This window comes from Rhinichthys klamathensis, unplaced genomic scaffold (genome assembly GCF_029890125.1).
Source record: "Rhinichthys klamathensis goyatoka isolate OS25496 unplaced genomic scaffold, OSU_Roscu_1.1 h1tg000114l_1, whole genome shotgun sequence".
Classification (NCBI taxonomy): domain Eukaryota; kingdom Metazoa; phylum Chordata; class Actinopteri; order Cypriniformes; family Leuciscidae; genus Rhinichthys; species Rhinichthys klamathensis.
In genome coordinates this window covers 4,492,707-4,509,840 of record NW_026606651.1, presented here as the reverse complement: position 1 = coordinate 4,509,840, position 17,134 = coordinate 4,492,707, and the positions used below count along the sequence as shown (strand labels likewise).

General features: G+C 36.5%; 2 protein-coding genes across 3 annotated transcripts in view; both read right to left on the bottom strand.

The window, feature by feature from the left end:
- Positions 1 to 469: 469 nt before the first annotated feature.
- On the bottom strand, positions 470 to 3,110 carry LOC130088074 (transmembrane protein 233). Its single transcript, XM_056254675.1, has 3 exons — positions 2,649 to 3,110; positions 944 to 1,078; positions 470 to 495 (listed from the first exon to the last, which is right to left on the bottom strand). Exons 1-3 carry the CDS (start codon positions 2,832 to 2,834, stop codon positions 484 to 486), a joined length of 333 nt encoding a protein of 110 aa, XP_056110650.1. The 5' UTR covers positions 2,835 to 3,110; the 3' UTR covers positions 470 to 483.
- A 4,742-nt stretch (positions 3,111 to 7,852) lies between these two features.
- LOC130088198 (RNA-binding protein Musashi homolog 1) overlaps positions 7,853 to 17,134 on the bottom strand; it is a 39,704-nt gene continuing 30,422 nt past the window's right edge. Inside the window, exons 8-14 of one of the 2 annotated variants that reach the window (XM_056254856.1) lie at positions 15,553 to 15,635; positions 14,905 to 15,022; positions 13,921 to 14,001; positions 10,902 to 10,958; positions 9,644 to 9,727; positions 9,377 to 9,528; positions 7,853 to 8,225 (exon numbers count right to left, since the gene is read on the bottom strand). In XM_056254856.1, the coding sequence (XP_056110831.1) occupies positions 8,184 to 8,225; positions 9,377 to 9,528; positions 9,644 to 9,727; positions 10,902 to 10,958; positions 13,921 to 14,001; positions 14,905 to 15,022; positions 15,553 to 15,635 (617 nt within the window). In that variant the 3' untranslated portion in view covers positions 7,853 to 8,183. The remainder of the gene's footprint in view (positions 8,226 to 9,376; positions 9,529 to 9,643; positions 9,728 to 10,901; positions 10,959 to 13,920; positions 14,002 to 14,904; positions 15,023 to 15,552; positions 15,636 to 17,134) is intronic. The other variant, XM_056254857.1, reaches the window with a different exon arrangement.

The following is a 17,134-nucleotide window of genomic DNA, read 5'->3' as shown; positions in this document are numbered from 1 at the left end:
TGTCCAGTGATTAGTTTTATAGGACCAGTTAAGACTTGAAGACTGTAAACAGTGTGATGCGCTCTAATGATATTTACTGGTTAGTGTCAATATTAACCATTTTTTGCAGAGACATTCAGCCCTGAAATCTTTAGTTATATTTCAACAGCACAAAAATTATATTGAAAAAGTATAAACATGCATAGGTTACAAAATTATGTACATATTCAGCATGTGCGTGGATGCATTAAGTGATTTAAAGGTGCATACATTGAATGTGATTGTCTGTAAAACATTGATTTTCAAACTTTTGTTCAAGCCCTGCCATCTACCTCTCTCTTTTGATATTGTATAAGCATATTCATGCAGACGGAGGAGAAGTGATGTCAGTCTGAGTCTGTCCTGGTCTTGGTTTCATACTAAACCCTCTGTTCAGGTCATCAAACGCGGGCGCACAGTGGACGTCCTTCCTCCAGAGGACAGCAGGACCGAAAAACCGGCATCTTAAACGTTTTTCTAAAGAGTAAAAAATAATGATTTTTAAAATCTGTTACTATAGCACAGGTTCATTCTTTTACATTTCATCAATTCATCAAGCGATTACCATTTCTAATCTACTTAATTACATTAATTAATCGCACATCAAACTTGGATGAGGAATTGTTTAAAGTCATTATTGTGTTAAACGAGAAAATCATCAAATAGACATTACAAAAAGTAGCTTTAGAAAAAAAAATATATATATTTATTACACATAAACTTTTTATAAATAAGGAAATATGAAAAAAAAAAATTTATACTATCATTTTTAATGAAATATAACTATGGAATATATGGAATATAACTAATATATATATATATGAGTATAAATATAAACACAAAGTTTTCTATGAGATGTGATTGGTGGGTTTGACAGCACTATATACAGCATATAACAGTGTGTGTAGTGTTAACAGTGTGTTACCGTGCTGAAATGCACAGCGCAGAAGATGGTGATGATGAGGATGCCGATGATGATGGAGGCGATCGACACATAGAGCGCCATCTTCCCTAAGCGCCTCGAACCATCATAATCTCCCTGATCATAACTGTTTCTGGACTATAAAAGAAGAGAAGATACATTACACTTCAGAGACACAAGTTTTTCCCTTGGAGATTTATGTTTTTGAATTTGCCAACTCATCCAGCCACAGCAGAAAATGATCCTAATTCTAGTTTTTAGTTTCATGTACACACAGTTTACTACAATATTAATATTTGATAATATGCGTTAGGGTTTGGATAATAAACATCCAAACTGGAAGAACAAAACATCAGCCTCTTCTTTAGAAACCCTGGCCTAACACTTACGTCTCTGTGATATTCTGCTCTCTAGATAAGGGTGGACCCTTATAAATATAAAGTATATATAGTTTTTTGCCTATTTTATCCTCTGCTAGGTTACAATCGTCTGATTCCTTAAAGGGATATTTCACTTTGAAATTAATTTTTGATATGTTTTAGCTTACCTCAAGGGCATCCAAGATGTAGGTGTCTTTGTTTCCGCAGTAGTTTCAATTTTGATATTTTTAGGTCAAACCGTTCTTGTCTGTCAGTCATATAATGCAGGTCTATGGGGTCCACCTCAAAGAGCATGCACAGAGAAGTCCAAATTAAACATGATTTAATGACTCGTAAATGTAAGTACACATTGATGGCCTACGACACGAAACGAGCGGTTTGTGTGAGAAAACGAACAGTATTTATATCGTTTTTACCTCTTGTAAACACAGCCACGTCCAAGTGATCTGAGGGCGTGGGCGCTTCGGTCTTTTCCGGAAAGTGCCGGAAGTGATCTCTCGCGTGTGTACGTCACTCATTCAATTGTTTTTGTGTTTTTTTGTGTTTTTTTTACGACGGTTTAAACATCCCGGATAAGCACAAATTAGTACCCTTTTAATTAGCCGTCTTACCTACAATCTCTGCTCTGTGTAAACAATGAGTGACGTACACGCGCGAGAGATCACTTCCGGCGCTTTCCGGAAAAGAACAAAGCGCCCACGCCCTCAGATCACTTGGACGTGGCTGTGTTTACAAGAGGTAAAAACTATATAAATACTGTTCGTTTTCTCACACAAACCGCTCGTTTCGTGTCTTAGGCCATCAATGTGTACTTACATTTACGAGTCATTAAATCATGTTTAATTTGGACTTCTCTGTGCATGCTCTTTGAGGTGGTGACCATAGACCTGCATTATATGACTGACAGACAAGAACGGTTTGACCTAAAAATATCAAAATTTAAACTACTGGATGCCCTTGAGGTAAGCTAAAACAAACCAAAAATTAATTTCAAAGTGAACTATCCCTTTAAGGAATAATAACTCAAAGAGATAATGAGTTAAGCATACAAGTTTAATATTTAGAGTCATTACTGATTATTAAGTGTGATCAATAATGATAGTAATACTTGACTTGACATTATCAATATAAAAAAGTTGCTGCAATACATTTTTAAGTACAATCAACTTGGATGATTAAGTCATTTCAACTGAAATGACATAAAACTGGCTTATAAAATGAGTTGAATCTTGTATAACTTGTAAATGTCTTAACTTATTTTGATGAGTTAAAGCAATGTCAAGACATGTGACTTATTGATGGTGCAATACGTGTCGGTATGAACTCACCATGACGGAGAACACCAGGGCTAGGATGTTGACGGGGTAAGCAGGACAGAAGCAGGTGAGGATGGTCAGGACCAGGTAATTACGTAGAGGAGGTCGTGGGGTCGTCGGACCGAACCACTGGTGATACAAATCCATACTCCCGTTCAGAGAGCCTTTCACATCCGTCTGTGAGCCGGCCGGAGCCATGATGGCAGGCCAACACTCCTGATAACGGGCAAATGTCCACCAAAAAAAACGACTTTTACAGAGAAAGCAGTTCAAAACTGAGTTAACAGAGGAATGAATCCAGTAGAGCTGTGTGTGGGCTGTGGGAATCAAGATGAAATGAGGAGTGTTTTGGGTGGGAGGGTGTTTGGGCAAGAGGAACCTGTGAGTAATGGGATCGCAGGGGAGATGAGACAAAAATATGGGCGACACTTTCCCATGGACAGATTCCAGGTCAGCAAAATCTGTGTGTGTTATTCTCTGATTTTCCGCGGTTGTACTGCCATTTCACCTCTAATAGATTAGCAAATCAATCTGTAAAATGACACCAGGACGGTCCCGTCAAACTAAACTAATAATAGGGTCAAATGCAGAAATGGTGATGAAACTGGTGTGTGTGTGTGTGTGTGCAGTTCCGCATGGGTGGTCGTGTGGTATTGGGGTCACAGGGTATCAGGTGTGTGTTATGGGACAGAGATGGACATATCGGTGCAGGAGGGGGCAGCTCACACACGTCTGTTCCCATGCCTCGAAGTTTTGGATGGCGTCTCACTTGTTTGCTTATGACAACCTGGAATGCTGCCTCACGGACACGGCCGCATTAACAATAGGGCTAGGCGGGGCTAAAGCCCCGGGGCCCGAGCAAGGAGGGGGCCCGTGATTGGCTGTGGAGTAGATACTAGCCATCTGATTGCCAAAGCCTTACCACACAACGCCCCCCACAAATTAGCCCTGTTATTTAGTGGCGCTTTGCCGTATATACCATGCATTATCATGGAATCATTATCATTAATATTATGACCGTTCGCAAAGACCCGCCTTTTTTAGTTACTGTGTGACAAGCCAGGCGGCTCTCATGAGTCACGCACATCATGTTCTCACTCAAGCAGTGAAAAATACATTGCGGGGCAAAGACTAACGTTACACCGAGTGACTACGAGAGAGAGTTCAGAGCAGCTTACTGTTGATATGAAACAAAGTCTCAACTTTCAAATATTGTCATTTAACTAATAAACAACAGCCTACCGTTTTCAAGTTCAAGTCCAACGACGTTAATCTACTGACAGCTTTGTTGTCGGACAAAATTGCGTATTCGGCGTTATGATTGGCCAGTTCGCCTGTCAATCAAACCCCCGTGGGCAGCAGGGCATGGTGAATTGAAACGTCACGTTTTAATTTGATATACATTTATTCTTATTTAACTTGTGAACGATCTACCTGCTGCTGCACGTAGGCCTATCAGATGGCTGCCTGCGCCTTATTAGAATATACGCATCAACCAATCAATCGCATCCACTCTTCACTTCATTCTAGTCTATTCTTAAAACACATGCGTCATCATCGACCCCACAAATTTTCGGTAAGTTTGATTATTAACTTGATGGATGTATGATATTGCTTTTTGTGTTTGATCAAACTCTATTTTCGCCTAAATGGCCTAAAATATGTACATTTTCCTGCGCCATCATGATGTAAGTTTATAATTTAAACGCATTTTTAAGCATTGTGGTTTGGGTACAAATTATTTTAAACTGCTCAGGCACAGTAAGCAGCGGGAGAGAATTCATTTTGGTTTTGAGACCATGGTGAACTTGAGACGGTTTTGCACAGCGCACTTGAGTTCCGACCCTGAGGTCTTAAAGTGACAGTAGCTGCTAATAAAGCTGCTGTCGCCATTTGTGTCAATAATGTTAATCAAACATCAGAAAGAAAGTAATTTACTGCCCTTGACTGAATCACTTTTGTAAAATTAATAAGAATGAATGTTGAATTTATAGTGAAGACTATGTATTGTTTATTTGATTACTTTATACAATATAATATTATTCAGTGCTTTAAGTTTTTCAAGTAGGTCGATTTCTTATGTGCCTTTGTTCTATTGTTATTTGTGACTCTTGTCATCAGTAAGCTTTAGATTCTTTTCTTAAGCTACTATTATTTTTTGTGATATTGAAATTGGTCACAAGAATTATGAAATTTTAGTGGCATAAAATTTTGATATGATAAAAAATCTTATTAAAAGTAATATAACTTAACTGTGAAGTATATCATAGATGAATAAAATGACTTGTATAATGATGGAACATTTAGCTCATGTAGTTGGTGACCTAAAGTGGTGGTGGGGGGGCCCTGCAGTAACTCATAGCCCCGGGGCCCAGTGAGCTCTTAATGCGGCCCTGCTCACGGACAACGCTGAGTGTTTAGATCTGATAGTTATGAAATGGTTGAAATCTATTGTGAATGTTAAGCCAGCTGAGAAATCACTCACATTTTTGGCTGACATGTTAGAGGGCATTTTTTGGCAATGTGAAATATCTACCTTTCTATTTTTCATTGAAAATGAGTACAACATAAACACCATAACAATGTGGTATGAAACATATTCAGAATTTTAGTGCTTTGTATGATCCTGCTAATTTGTATAAAACAATATGTATTTCAAAAGCCGTACAAAAGTTGAATATTCACAACCAATGTTAAAGACGTTTATCATTTATAGACTAGAACTCAAAGGTTTGGACACTATTTATTGATGAAATGGAATTATATTTATTATAATAGTAATATATATATATCATTTATTTTGGATTTCTGAAATTGAATTGGACTGGATAGTCAGGTAAAAGCAGTCAACATTTTATTAATAATTCTTTCATTTTGATGACTTTACTAATATTCTAAAATAATATATTAATTCTGGCTGTGAACACATTTTTGTTCATGTTCTGTTAATATTACAACCTAAATGTATTTATACATATTTTTTGTTGTATAATATTTCAAAAGATATGCTCAACACTATTTAAAAAAAAAAATATATATATATATTTCTGGATTGGACTGGATAGTTAAGGAAAAGCAGTCAAAAATGTAAATTTTCTCCATAATTCCTAAATTTTGTTGACTAAAATGTTTTCTAAAATAATAATAATATGTGTAATATTATTTCAACAATTTTATATTCCATTTTTATTTATGAAATATTTCAATGTTCAGGATTTACAATATTGTAGAATAAAGGGAACATTATATGAGTGTTGTGAAAAACTACATACACTATTCAACTGTAAACATGATATTTTAGATTTAGATTACAAAGTGAGATTCATAAGAGCACAATCCATTCTGCATTCGACCAAAACATGACAATCTCTGCGAATCCACAAAGAAAAACATGAATACAGATGCCATCAAATGGAATGTTTTAAAATAATTTATTAGGATCTTTTTTATTTGAAAATTTCCAGAGGTGAAAATTAAAAAAATACAGTAAAGGGACAGCGGAGCAGCGTAAATCGAGCATCAGGTCACAGTGTTGCTTTCCAGTTCTGCTGCTGATCCCCAAGCCCCGCCCCTTTTACAAATCATCCAAACAAAACACGGACTGTAAAAATCTCAGAAGCTTTCAAAGGGGTTAAAACGGATCTTGAAAAATAGAACTTTTTTTTTTCTGAAAAATAATTCTTAATGCCACATAATCGCCGCCGTATTCGTACCACCGCTAACGGCGTTCATTATTACTTGAGTTTTAAAAATAACTTATTGCTTTTTGTTGGTTAAATAGTTACAGTGTGTGCCGTGCAGTAGTTTTGTGAGGCGTCCCTGTCAGCTGGAGTTGTACTCGGATCGTCACAGATCGTCCAGAAAGAGGCTACACATGTCAAACGGAAGACTCAATATTATTGCCAATAGGTAGAAATCAATGATCAAATTAAATGAACTCTTAAATCACTCTGGATGCGTATTATTATTAATGTATTTTTCCTCCGTTAGAGCCGTGATGTCACAGACGTCCTCCTCCATTACCGGCAGAGACGAGACAGTTTCAAAGGTGGCAGTTGAATGCATGTAAACTAGCTACGTGTACATCCATACTTCAGTCTACGCTGTGCACACACACTCTCTCCGTCACACACACACACACAACAGGATAGAACCGGAGATGTAACAGCGCTCAGACTCCTTTGCTTAGTAAATGTGTCCTTCATTTCATTACAAACAGCAGTGTACCGTCAAAAAAACAAAGAGAAAGGAGAGGGAAAGTACACTGAAAGAAGTACACCGCGCAACAAAATTATATATATAATATATATTTCCAAAAACAGCATGAAGAAGCCTAGCAGCCGTGCCCTTCCGAATGAGGCTACTAAACTGGTTACGTTCCTCTTCCCTAAAATGGGACCGAATCGTTTGCTCTTTTTGGAAAACCAAACCTGGTTTTTCAGGGATGTGGTTCGACGCCTCGTACGTGACGGCAAACGTTAGAAACGTGGCTTCCGAATTCATGCAAAAACTGAAGCGCTTTGTGCAACCAAAAGAGCCCAAGGAAAAAGTTGTTCCGAAAGAGCGTCAAAACATTTATCTTAGAGAAACTGTCAGTATAAATGGAGTCGAAAGTGAGAGAAGCACAACCAGAGACCCACATCAGTCCAACTCGGTCATGACGCTAATCTCAGAAATACAAGATTCAATGTGAAGAAAGACGTTTGCATGTTAAAAACCCAGAAAGGACCCTCCCCCTCCCCCTCCCCAGTCCACCGCTCATCTGAACCCTCCCAAAATACATGCAATATATACAGTATCTACATAAAAAAGAAGCAGAACGAGCTCCTGTGTAAATCTGAACATGTAGAATGGTTTAACCAACGATTCACGCAGGAAATTCGTAAACGAGGCCCATTGCTTCTCATATAAAAACCAATTTTACGGAAAAAATATCAAACCGATTCAACATTACAAATGCTGTGTAAAAACTACCAAAATATACATTTTTGTCCTGTCGTTTTGTTTTTTTGTCAATTTGATTCATTCTCGTGTCTTTGTTCGGTGTTGTTTGGATTTGTAATGCTTAATAAACATCAAGGAAGACAAATCCTGAACTTTTCTTTCCAGTTGCGTTGCTCCTTCTCTCTCTTTCTCGACATCATCCGTTACAGCATGAGTACAGTAAAAACATCAAAACACAGTCAGCAAAGACATCGTAACAAATGCAGAAAAACTTGTCAAAATAAAAATCCGGAGAAACGGAATTCCTCGCGTGTTTCCCGCACGTATACAATCAAACAATGTTTTTTTTTTTTCTTCGTTTTTTTTTTCTTTCAAAAGACAGACGGCAGCATATCATACACGAGTCGCTGATAAACAGGATACGTCAGGAAGAAAAATACGGGATGAGGAAAAAGAAAAGTGATGTTAGTAGAGAATGGAGGGAAAAGTAAAGATGGGAACCCCAGAGTGGAGTCAGGAGGGAGCGTCCCGTAAGCACGTCACGTGGTCAGCGGCGCTCGTGAGTTTCTTCATCCCGTGCCGGATGCTGATAGGAGGACACCCTCAGTGGTAGCCATTGGTAAAGGCAGTTGCAATCAAAGGGCCCTGGAGGAGAGAAAGAGGGATTTTAAAGGAATGTTCCGGTACGATACAAAACTCGTTGGCCCTGTTCACACCTGGTGTTGAGAAGCGTTTTGGTCGATCGGATCATAAGTGGATGGCGTTAAATGCAGGTGTAAAACATTTTGAGCTTGTCCACACTTCCAGAGGTAGTCGAAAATGCATTCGACCGAATATAACAAATATTATTTACTTCTAATATTTGTTTTAAACACAGTGTTTTTTTTTTTTATAGAGTGTAATGCACTTGGAAGTCTTTGTGGCAAGACATTCCTCATCACATATTGTAATTCTTCTGTACAAAATGTGTTATTTGAGATGTAAAGTTGTTTCTCAACTAGTGCGACGTGACCCAAAATTGAATGACAGGTCTGTTCTTAGCAGGGGTGTTCAGTGATATTTTAGTATCATTTAGATTATTATATTTTGTATTGATAGTTTGAATTAGTTTCATTTCAATTTTAGGTAAATTTTTTTGTCATTTTGTCATTTTCATTAGTTTTTTAAAATATGTGTATATACTTTTTTTATACATTTTTATTTCAGTTTTATTTATTTTAGTACATCAAGTACTAAATGAAAATGAGAAATGTTTATCTGCAACTAGCTGAAATAAAACAAGTTTTTATTTAAAAAATATTTGATTTGATTTCAGTTAACATCTATTTTCTTTCAAGTAAAAAAAAAATCACAAATGTTGCCTTGGCATGTAAAATAAAAAGTGAAATAAAAATAATTTAATGCTAAATGGAAATATATATATTTTTTAAATGACAAAAGCACATGTAAACTGACTAAAATTTAAACTAAAATGTAAATATGACATGAAAAATATATTTAAAAAAAATACTACAATAGTATATAAATAAACTTGAATAATAGCAGGGCAAAAACAATGATAAATGCAAATAATAAAATGCAATAACAATAAAATAGTTGCCAAAGTAAATAATAATGCACTTTTAACGGGGCACATAAATTAATAAAGTATTTATGTACTTTTAAAGAAATAAAACTTCAGAAGTCTTAGAATATACAGCTTAAGTTACATGAACTACTTTTATGATGCTTGTGTCCTTTTTGACCGTAAAGTTAGATTTATAAATGTTTGTGCCTGTACGTCTGACTGTACCTACCCCAAGTCCATGTCCGAACCCCGTGCTGGGGGCGGGGCTTGCCGCACTGATGTAGCTGCTGACTGAGTCCTGATTGGCTGCTGCATAAAGGTCTGCCATTGGCCCAGGGCTGCTGGTGCCCAGGAACCCAGCGGCGCGTGACGGGGTGGAACCTACGGCACCAGTCAACAGACAACACACAGATGTCTCAAACGCTCGGAAGGTACTTCACAAGTGGAAAGAGTTTAACAAATCTTAAAATGTGAAAGTAAAAGATCATACAACAACCATAATAGAGCTGATTTTGCGCACCTCTGACCACCGCTGCAGCTGCGGCCGCTGCCATTGGTCCATAGGCAGTCAGTGGAATGGCTGAAGGACAGAAAGAGACACTTCATTCAGATGACAGTGTAATGTTCTGGGGGTATGTTCCTTTAAGACCCATGTTTGAAGTTTCCCCCGGAGCGATTCTCTATTCTTTGTGCGTTTCGCTCTTAATTAAATATATTCGTCGTTCAAGGTAACCCGTGTCGAGTGCATCCTTACAACACAGTAGGTTACACCAGGAAGCCACACAAACACATGCAGGTGTCAGTCACACCCTACTTCAATATCCTATTTTACTTAGAAATACATCGGAAGGTAATAACTTTCTCCATTTCTGACTGTTCTGCTAAAGTGTAACCATTGTCACATGGACAGGAGCTAATGTTGTATTTTTTCATGATCTAGTCAAATTCCAATGGCTAAAATCAAGTCCTGCCTATATTATGTATTATGAAACACTGAATATTCAGTTTCACTCAGAAGTGTTACATTACAGAAGTTATATATATATTTTGCTCAAAAATACAGTGAAAACAGTAATATTGTGAAATATTATTGCCTTTAAAAAGAACTGTTTTCTATGTAAATATATTTTTTTTAATGTAATTTATTTCTGTGATCAAAGCTGAATTTTCAGCATCATTACTCCAGTCTTCAGTGTCACATGATCCTTCAGAAATCACTCTAATATGATGATTTGCTGCTCAAGAAACATTTCTGATTATTATCAATGTTGAAAACAGCTGTAGAAAGCGTGATACATCTTTTTTTAGGATTCTTTGATGATTAGAAAGTTCAAAAGAACAGCATGTATTTGAAACAGAAATCTTTTATGACATTATAAATGTCAGTTTTTATCAATTTAATGCATCCTTGCAAAAAACAAAACAAAAAAAAGTATTAAGTTGCTCAAGTTTTGAACGGTACTGTATATATGCACCATTTGCACGCTGACAGTTACACCTTTAAATATTTCTCTGTTTAGGCATTACGGCATGTTAACCTCTGGCTCAACCAATGGCGTTAGTTTGAGGAAACTTGTTTGAAAACACACATTATTTTTGCCTTATTTGGTGGCAGTGCAGAAATGAAACCCAGCAGCTCTGCCTTGGGCTGCAGGCAACAATCTTTAATAGTAACAAAGGAGAACAGTGTGTGTGTGTGTGTGTGTGTGTGTGTGTGTGTGTTTGTGTGTGTGTAAAGTCAGATGAGAACTAACCTGTGATCTCTTGGGGGTGAGAGGAAGTCAGAAGGGGTGTCCGTTCTAAATGGAATTCTAGAACACAAACGGCAAAAGAGTGGTTTGTGAATAACCTCAGTGTAAACAAGCCCAGAGCTAAAACACCAACACGCACACACGGCAAAAAAATGATTTATTAGTATTTCCCCAGTATATATATTTTAGTTTTCCAGTAGAAATATAACAATTTCAAGATACAGTTACTTCTGATGCAAAATGACATATTAAGACTTGTTTTCTGAAAAATATTTTAAAATTACAGTAAAGGGGTCCTTCACTGCTGGCAAAATGGGTTTTCAATAAAACTTGCCTATGGAGCAGAAAGGCAAATGCATTTTTGAAATCAGTGCTACCTGACTAGAGAAAACACTGTTGTCTTTCCTCTCGCCAATTAGATAGGAAAACTTCAACACCCATAATGCACTGGGCATGTTGCCATCCATGGCCACTCTGCCATAGATAGGGTGAATTCAGGTTGATTGAGAAACTTTTTCCAAGTCATCTTAATGGCAATCACCCTGAATTCACCCTATGCTTAAAGGGTTATTTCACCCAAAAATTAAAATTCTGTCATTAATTATTCACGTTGCTCCATGTGACTCCAGTGGTTTAACTTGAGTGCTTTGTTTGCGCAAAAAAACATAATTGACCACTTTATTTACAAAATATTAATATATGACACGCGTTCACACAACAACGTCAACAAAACACGCATGGGTCGTGGTGGTCTTGTGCACGTTGGAGACTAATATTTTGTAAATAAAAACTTCTCTTTTTTTTGCGCAAACAAAGCAATCGCGTCACTTTATAAAACTAAGGTTAAACCACTGGAGTCACATGGAGTTCTGTTAATAACCCTCTGATGATCCGACCGTCCGTGAGCGGGGGTGCAGAAATGCAGAAGTGTAATCGACGAAAGACCCGGAGCCGTCAAAAGACTTTTGCTGACAAATAAATGTGAATTTCTCAGTCCAGGTAACACAGAGAACGAGTGAATATTGCTCATTTACACAGACTACCGACACTGCAACAATACAAAGCGGCTTTAAGTCTCACTTTATGTTATCTGCCAGTGCGGTAAGAAATAGAAAGTTAATTCAAAAGAAAACCTTCAGCAAAATCTCACTTAATTGATACATTTACAGAAAACAAAACTTATTTGATTTTGCTTCTCAAGTAAATGTATCCTGATTTAGGAATGTTTCGATATTTGCACTGGAAAACGAGATACAAATCCTGAGGAAGAACATTGTTTTGCAGTGCACATGTAGTCCTATCTACACAAACACACTGACGTTCACCGTGAAAGGAGGTTTTCAGAGGAGAGACAGTCTATGCACACAGAAACACACGCAGGGAAGAGACTTACAGCCAGGTGAAGCTGATACACAGGAGGAAAGGAAGGGGACAGATTGAGGTGCGGAAGGACACGAGGGACAAAAAAGCACAAGGAAGAGAGAGAAACGGGAGGATGTCGTTAAATCGCTGATCTTCAGTTTTGGAGTGTTAGACATGGAGCGAAAAACTTGAAGGTAACGCACAAAGGTTAGTATTAGAGCTAGGCAGTGTGATGGTCTCATGCAGCAATACAGAGTTTGCAATGCCAAGCTTAGAAACATTTGCAAGTCGATCATCAAGTCGAAGAGAGTAGTTGTTTACAGGTGCGATGTCACATTGTTTAGATTATCATAGGTTTTATGATATTAATTTGACTTTTTTGAGACTTTTGATTCATAATTTGAAGCTGTTTTTGCACTGATCTTAGGCTGATCATTAATTTGTTATGAATATATTTTTTTGGTTTGCATGCATCAAGACAACAAGACAATAATCAAATGAGAAGTTCCTTTCATTTGTAAAGTTTTTAATTCACTGGATTTTATATATATATATATAGTAGTGGTCAAAAATAATGTCTGTATATTTTTGTTATTTATTTATTTATTTATTATTATATGTATATATTATATATAAATGATTTGACAAAAAAACACATCTACAAGTTTTATTTTATCCGACAACAAAAAAATGCATTGAAAAACAAAAAACTTCCAGGAAAAATCTGCTGTTATCATATATATATTAGGGCTGTCTAATGATTAATCGTGATTAATCACATCCAAAATAAAAGTTTTTTTTACATAATATATGTGGGTGCACTGTGTATAATTATTTTATATATATAAATACACACACATGCATGTATATTTAAGAAAAAAAAATTATTTATATATAAAATATTTATATTTATATATAATATAAATTATATATAAATCTATATACAGTATATACATGAAAATATTTCTTAAATATATACAAGCATGTGTGTGTATTTATATATATAAAATAATTATACACAGTGCACCCACATATATTATGTAAAAAAAACTTTTATTTTGGATGTGATTAATCATTTGACAGCCCTAATATATATATATATGTGTGTGTGTGTGTGTGTGTATATATATATAGTCTTATATAACAGGTTATAGCTAAAAGCGCTATCAAATTAGTTTAATAGTCAATCAAATTGTTCAATAAATGAACCCACAAGAGGCAAAGGATCATTTTAATGGCAGCGACAGGTAGTCGACAATTGTCAATTATTGTCAATGCCATTCGGGAAAAAGGTTATGTTACTGATCAAGTGTGATTTCTGCTGTTCCCGTTTAATCAGAGGAACCATGCAAAGCTTCTTTTACTGACGTCACGCTGAGAAACAGATGGAAATATTTCTTTCTCTTTGAAATGTCTTGTGGGATAGCATGGCAAAAAAGCCTAATCTACTGCTGAAATCTACAAGCAGCTTTAAAAACTACTGTGTTTTTGAGTGTGTTTTGATCAAATCCATAAAAAAATGTGCAATTATCAGATCAGAGGGAAAAATTGTTAATTTCTCTGGGTTTGTAATGTATTAAATTATGCATGTTGACATTGCAGTGGATGACTGGCTCTGTGACGGTTCTGCACAGATAGAAACGAGGGAAGGAGGACTGACCTGGGAACTGGTACGTGTATCCTGGTGTGATTCCTGTGTAGCCACGGCTGGCGTAGGTGGCCGCCTGGAACCCTGGGTAACCTGAAAATCAAGAGACCAGGCAAGTTTATTCATATAGCACATTTACAATAAGCTTCCATTTGTTAACATTAGTTAACTAAATGAACTAACAATAAAGAATACTTCTATAGCATTTATTCATCTTTGTTAATGTTAGTTTCAACATTTACTAATACATTATTAAAGTCAAAAGTTAAGTATCTGGTAATGTTATTTAACGTGATCTAAAAATGAACAAAACTGCAACAAATGTATTTCTCTTTGATATTTAATGGGACGTCATTGTAAAGTGTTACCAGCTTATTTCATACAAACAAAGAAGAAGAAAACAGAAGAATAGGTTATCTTTTCTTCCACAGTTACTAATGAAAATGACAATTAAGTCATTTTTGCTCAATGTCTTTTAATCAAGTAGTGTTTTTAGTGGACGTGTTAAATTAGTTTAATATTTTACTACAATATTTGTTACTAATTCAGAATTTAATTCTCTATTTATTTACTTTATCTACTTATTTACTAATTTATCCAGTTTTTTCCAGCAGGAAGAAATTTTTAATGTTGTGTATTTGTTTTAGAGTCTATTAAATTATTAACTGTAAATGAATTTTCTGAATAAAACCCCGTTTTAACTGTTGTAAAATAACATTTGATGTAATTTGCGATGTTTATTTTGTACATTAACCCAGCCTACACACAGCCAAAATTGCAGCTTCCTTTTCACAATAAAGTATAAAAATAAAATATATACTAAAATCTTGCATAACGTGACATTTGTTGCTCTGATTTGTGGCAAACTCACAGTCACGCAGTGCAGTTTCCTATTGTAAACAGCAGGTGGCGCCGAACGCTCATCAGACAGGACTGATTTACTCATGTGTGCGCGAGTTCACTGAAATGATTTGCGTTTTCCATCTTTCGACTCACCCAGCATGCCTATCCCCAGCATGAAGGCGTCCATGCCGTAGGGCATCACCCTGGAGCGGCCTCGCGCCGTACCTGTCGGTGACATCACTTCCTTCGGCTGCGCCTTCTTGCACTCCACCTTAAAACAGAGCCGAAGACAGTCATCACACACAGGAATAGTGTCCTTCAAGTCTCCTTTATTTCTATAGCGCTTTATACAATACAGATCGTTTCAAGGCAGCTTCACAAGTAAATAACAGAATCGATGATGCAAACTTTAACAAATATGACAATAATGAATAGCGTCATCAGCACAATGTAGTTCAATGTTGGTTTAATTAAGTTCAATTATGAAACGTGCTCAATTCCAGCTATAAGCAGCTCTACAGAAGACAACAGTGTCATTATTCAGTGTGAGTCAGTTCAATGATGATTCAATTCGGGTCAACGTCAGTGTCAATGTCGCAAAATTCTTCAAAAATGAAACAAATTTGATTCAGTTGTAAAGCAGCTCTATAGAAGACAAGAGGTTCATTATCCAGCTCAAGTTTTGGTCTAATCTGATAGAGTCAGTGTATTCAAATCGACATTATTACTGAATATGGAGTGTCTTTTAAACCTTTACAAAAAGGTGTTTTCACACAGTCTTTCATAGCAGGACACACTCACCATCTTGTTGTTGATCTCATGAAAGTGGATCTCGCAGACCTTTTCCACCACGTCTTCATTCTCAAAGGTCACAAAGCCAAAACCTGCAGAGCAAGTACACACGAATCACAAACATGACGCTGCTTTCACAGAATCTAAACATAGAGCATGTTTATTTTGCCCAGTGCAATCCTGGCATCAATTTCCCCCTTTACTTTCTCATTAGCTGTTCTCTCTTTTGTTCTGTTCATATATTCAGCCCATTCTCTCCAGAGATTACCTCTTCACCTGCTGCACTTACATACTCGACCCCGCCCACTCATCTGTCACTCACACTCAGACACAACCACAGACTCCGCCCACCTGCTGTCTATCCCAGGTGCATGACGGTTTAACCTCTGAACTACTAACCAGCTCACCAACACCAAAGCCCTATTACCCTACATGACCTTTAGCAAAGCCTCTGAGCCAATAGACATGAGACAATGATGAGAAGAGACGAGAAGAGACAAGATCTCAAATATCACATCAAGTTATGAAAGACCAACCTTTGATCTTTTTTTTTTCTTTAATAAGAGAACCTGTTTGATCTGACTTTATTTTTATTTCTCCAAAAGAAAGCTTAAATGACGCATAACTTTGAGCAAGTTGAGCAACAAATTGAGCAAGTTGAGCAACTTTTGATCACAACATGATCACAAATAAGTTTTTCTAGTTATTTAAAGGGGTGGTTGATTATGATTTCACTTTTTTTTTAACTTTAGTTAGTGTGTAATGTTGCTGTTTGAGCATAAATGGCATCTGCAAAGTTACAATGCTCAAAGTTCAAAGCAAAGGAAGATATTTGCTTTTTTTAAATCATTTTTTAAGGACTACAACAAACGGCTGGAAGGGACTACACGACATTCCTCCCGAGTTAGTGTCATCACTAACCCTAAAATTTACATAAACCCCGCCCCTGGAACACGATTTATAGATTATCGTGACAGAATATGCAAATCAATGACTGGAAGATAACTACACATAAGCTACATAAATTCATCAACTAACCATTCAGAAATGTCCTGTTGCTTCTACATGTTGTCACTTCTTGAGTCTCTCCATCATTGTCTGACTCCGGTTTGAACATAAACGTTGACATTTTCAGTGCATGTCTGTGTGAGGTAAAAGGACATGAGCTGTTGTAGCTCCGCCCCCTGTGCTGAGAGCAGCAGCTCATTTGCATTTAAAGGGACAGACACAAAAACGGTGCGTTTTTGCTCACCCTCAAATTTGAACATGCTATATAAAAATATCTGTGGGGTATTTTGAGCTAAAACTTCACATACACACTGTGGGGACATCAGAGACTAATTTTACATCTTGTGAAAAGGGCATTATACCACCCCTTTAAGCATCTGAGACTAAGTTGATACTTGAAATATAAATGAAATATAAGTCCATTAAGTCTACTGAACTATGAGCTGTGAAAGAGCAACTATTGATCAATTAAATGAGAATTTATTCCGTCTTTTATTTTTTATTTTTAAGTCTTGAGTATTAATTCTCCTAAAATAAAGAGCTTTAAGAGAAACGTCTGAGACGAAGTTGATACCGAAGAATA

Bases quoted from the DNA above. Each gene is read 5' to 3' on its own strand.
- LOC130088074 (XM_056254675.1), bottom strand. From the start codon at position 2,834: ATGGCTCCGGCCGGCTCACAGACGGATGTGAAAGGCTCTCTGAACGGG. The intron at 1,079-2,648 runs GTGAGTTCATAC...CTTCTTTTATAG, and splicing joins CCCTGGTGTTCTCCGTCATG to TCCAGAAACAGTTATGATCA.